Genomic DNA, 3970 nt, shown 5'->3' with positions numbered 1-3970 from the left:
GCCCTTTATAGATTCGCCCCGGCTTCCCCGCCCCTTCCTTTCCCGCCCTCCCTTGCGCTACGGGGCCGCCTACGCCGACCTGCAAGGGACGCGCGCGCCAGTCGTTGATCCTCCCTTCCCCGCTCCCTGGTTAGGCGACCTTTTGAAATGACGGGAGAGGGAAACTTTCTTTTTAATCTCGCCCCTACCCCTAGTTGCGCCCTCCCGCAGTGAAGTTTAAAGGGTAGAGGGTAAATATAGATCGTTTTATTCCAGTTTGGACTGTGGTTTCATCTCAAGGAAAAAAAAATCTCAGTAATATCCCCCCCGCTGGAAAATGGTTTGCTCTGCGAATCGGAGGCGGGGCCTGGTGGGGCCTCCCAAGTGGGTTCCGGGAGGGGGAATGCTGGAGGGGGGGTGGTGCGCCGTCCTTGGTCATGAATATGCAGTAGTCACGCTGAATATGCATGAATAGATCAAAATGGCGAGGCCAATTGCTTGTCCGGATGTGGCTGATATTTATCCAGCGGCCTCTAGGGACTGGTGGACATCTCCTGTCCTCTAATGGAGGGTTGTACGGAGCTCTGGTCCTGGATACGCGGCCTGAGCCGTTCGAAGAGGTCTCAGGTCGGAGGCCTGCTCCGGAGGAGGCTGGCTACTGTCCGGGAGAGATCACGGGACCTCGACAATCCGGGAAAAGCATATTAGCCATGGGGCGGGACACAGAGGTCCTGGGGGATTCATGGTCAAGGCATCTGAACATTAGGAAATCCTCCCCCTTCAATAATAGTTCAGAAATAAGATGGGGGTGGGGGCGGGGATCCCAAGGGATTCTCCAATAAGAGCCATGTAGGACTTCCACTCTCCTTCCAAAGCAGAGATGACACCAACTGCACGGCCACATTCAGAGTGATCCTTGTTTGATGTCAATGTCACGTCACCACCCCAAAGAAGGGGGGGCACAACCACGAGGAAGGGAAATCATCGCTGGGGAAAAAAAAGACACATGCCCTTCCCCCAGTGCAGCTGCTTGCTCTATTTGCCTAAAAGCCCCAAAGCTCTTCTCTCTGCAGCTAAGGGGAAAATCCTCCCCATTCTGCCTGCCTCAGCCCTTCTGATCTGCTTCTCAGACCTCATCCCTTACTTTGCCCTGATCCCCAAGTCCAAGCCTAGACTCCACATCTCTTGTTCCAGGTCTTCCTCTCCACTAAGTCCCCAAGTCACCCTTGACTCCAAGGGGTGTCCCTCGCCCATACCAGTTCTTTTCGGGTCTCTTGTTCTCCCATGTTTGTATTCCAGTCTTGCCTTCTATTTACCCCTGCCCCCCCCAACCCCCAGACTTTCAAGTTTGATCTCACTCCTCCACCTGCCCTTCCCTCTCACAGCTGAGGTTCTGGGCGGTGATGATGGCAATGCTGCCCAACACAACCCCTGCCCCCATGATGTCTGAAGGTGCGACAGTTTCATAGAGCACATAATACTGCAGCATCAGGGCCACCACAACCTCAGAGTGCAGGACGGCACACACCAGGGCAGGGTGGGCCTTGGTGACTGCATAGCTTACACACACAAAGGAGACCAGAGCAAGTATCCCCACTGCCCCCACACAGCTCCAACTCAGAGGATCGTAGGGCAGCACTGGGGTCTGCAACACAAAGAGCCCCGGCACGGAGCCCACCAGCCCCACCAAGCCAAATAGGAAGGCGACTGTTGGTAGGCAGGAGGGGAAGTCCAGGGAACGATACACCAGAAGCCCCAGTGACAATGCCAGACCTCCCAGGAAAGCTAGTACATAGCCCAGGGCAGTATAGAGGCCCGTGGTCCCCTCCTGTAATGTCCCTAGTCCAGGTCCCACAATGATGATTAGTCCCAGGGTGCTGCCCAATAGGCCACACCAGTCGTAGCCACTGAGACCCTGGCTCTCTAGGCAGAGGGCCAGGAGAGCAGAGCAGACGGTAGAAGAACCTTTTCGGACGGTGGCAGCGTTGCCAGCGGGCACCACCTGAACGGCACTATAGGCACATCCAATGCTGAGAACGTTGAGCAGGGCGTGGAGGCAGGCCCGGCCCCGAACATCAGGAGGTCCCAACAGTGGGTCACCGCGTAGTCTAAGTAGCAGGCCAATGGGAAGGTGGAAGAGGCATCGACAGATGAGTAGCTCCAGCGAGGGTAAGTGGGAAGCCTGGTAAGCCATACGGGAGAAGGGGCCCACGAAGCCAGCGGGCAGGCCCCCACCCAGCAGGGCCACGAGCAGACCCTTGGTGGCATCGGAGGGCCGGCAGCGCTGGTGCGAGGGGAGACTGGGCGGAGTGGAGGGCGGTGATGGCTGGGTAAAGTCGGGCAGGTTGAAGTAGGGGTGACTGCCAGCCTGTTAGAGAGAAAGGAGCTAGGACATTAGGGGAACTGGGTAAGGGTGAGTGCCAGGATGGGGTCTGGGTCCCTGTGGGACAGTAGAGGGGCAGACTGTCTTGCTGAGAAACTCCTGGGAGCTAGAAAGGGTCCAAAAGTTGAAAGAGGTGGTAGAGAATGGGTCTAAAGCTTCTAAATCAGGAAGAAGGGAGTCAGCATTTATGGAGCAGAGTGTTCCTCTGGATAAGTGATACCTGGGAGGAGAAAAAGAGGACCCAGGGGTGCTCTGTTGATTCGAGGAGGGGGAGGCGGCCTCAGATGCTAAGTGTCTGTATGATGTCACAGGTTCCAGGGACATCTGGGTACACCATTATAAATTACATTTATGGGTGTCTCTAAGACAGATGGGAAGTTTTAGGGGAAAAGGAGAAAGGAAGCATCCAGGTGCTGCAGGAAGAGGGGTGATGGCCCCCCTGGCCCCCACACTCACCATCTTTCCTTGGACTTTCTCCTCTCCTCTCCTGGCTCAGAGGGCCTGGGCCCTTCAGAGCTCCAGCCATTGTGACCTGGTTGGAGTGGGGGTGGGGTTCTTCCCTAGAACCTTCCTGAGGTGGGGGTGGGCTTTATATTTCCATGATTACAAAATTTGTCAGATTTATTTTTTCTCTTTACAGCTATCTCTGTGATGAGCTTCTTTGGTTTTAAATTAGTTTATTTGGGCCTCCCTGGTGGCGCAAGGGTTAAGAGGCAACCTATGAAGCAATCCGCAGCCACTGCAGCATGAGTTCGATTCCCTGCCAGCCAGGGAGCAGCCTACATGGCGCAGTAGACCTCTCCTGAGTCCCCTGCTGCTCCCCTCAGCAGTGTACTTCGGTCACTCTGCCTGTTCTGTTCCCTACTCTGTCTCTGGTGGATCCCCTCACCCCCCACAACTCTGGCCTGTACCCCAGCTCTTGTATGCATAAATAAATAAATCTTTAAAAAAAATTGGTTTATTTATGCCTCACCTTGTTTCAGAAAGGTTTTACAGGAATAAGCTCTGAGGACTGGGGCCTCCATCTTCTGAGTTTTAAATTTTTGAACACCAGGGAGGAGTCACTGGGACTGTCCCTCTGGAGTTTCAGGAATGTGTTTCTTCGGTGTGAGCTTCCACCTGGTGTTTTGGTGGTGCTGTCCCAAGAGGCCCACACGAAGGCCTCTGCATTTACGCACATATTGTGGATATTTCTGCCGGTGGGAACAAAATAGCAAACTGCGCGTTCATCTGCTCTGGTAGTCATTTATATGTGCCTGTTCTGTAAAGCTGGGGCCTTCCTAACCTGTGGCCTGTGGGGGGTGGGGTTCTGGGGGGGGGATCCCCATGCATTCCAGGGAAGGATATGTGCGTGTGTCCAGGGCACCCCCTGTGAGGGTGCTGAGTCTGGATCTGCGAGTCCCACTGGGTTTGAATGCGTGCCTGCCATGTTTTGTGCCTGTGCCTGGAGAGGGTGTGCGAGCTCCGGGCGGTGTGCACCGTTGAGTGGAGGGGGTGCAGGGGGCGGAGGAGTCCCTTCCTAGGGAGTGCGTGGTCGTGCAGCCCGGCGGGGATGCAGTAGCCAGGCCCGCGACCCCCTGGGTGCCCGCACGTCCGGTGGCCCCGCGC

The 3970-nt window shown here is 55.7% G+C and overlaps 1 protein-coding gene across 1 annotated transcript; it reads right to left on the bottom strand.

The window, feature by feature from the left end:
* Window positions 1–215: 215 nt before the first annotated feature.
* Window positions 216–2942, bottom strand: SLC35G6 (solute carrier family 35 member G6). Its single transcript, XM_037492598.1, has 2 exons — window positions 2819–2942; window positions 216–2347 (listed from the first exon to the last, which is right to left on the bottom strand). The coding sequence occupies exons 1-2, from the start codon at window positions 2819–2821 to the stop codon at window positions 1334–1336; spliced, it is 1017 nt and encodes a 338-aa protein (XP_037348495.1). The 5' UTR covers window positions 2822–2942; the 3' UTR covers window positions 216–1333.
* Window positions 2943–3970: the final 1028 nt, after the last annotated feature.

This window comes from Talpa occidentalis, unplaced genomic scaffold (genome assembly GCF_014898055.3).
Source record: "Talpa occidentalis isolate TD23 unplaced genomic scaffold, MPIMG_talOcc4v2.1 talOcc4.7, whole genome shotgun sequence".
Taxonomy (NCBI): Eukaryota; Metazoa; Chordata; class Mammalia; order Eulipotyphla; family Talpidae; genus Talpa; species Talpa occidentalis.
The sequence above is the reverse complement of the archived record's forward strand: the minus strand, read 5'-3'. Positions and strand labels throughout refer to the sequence as shown.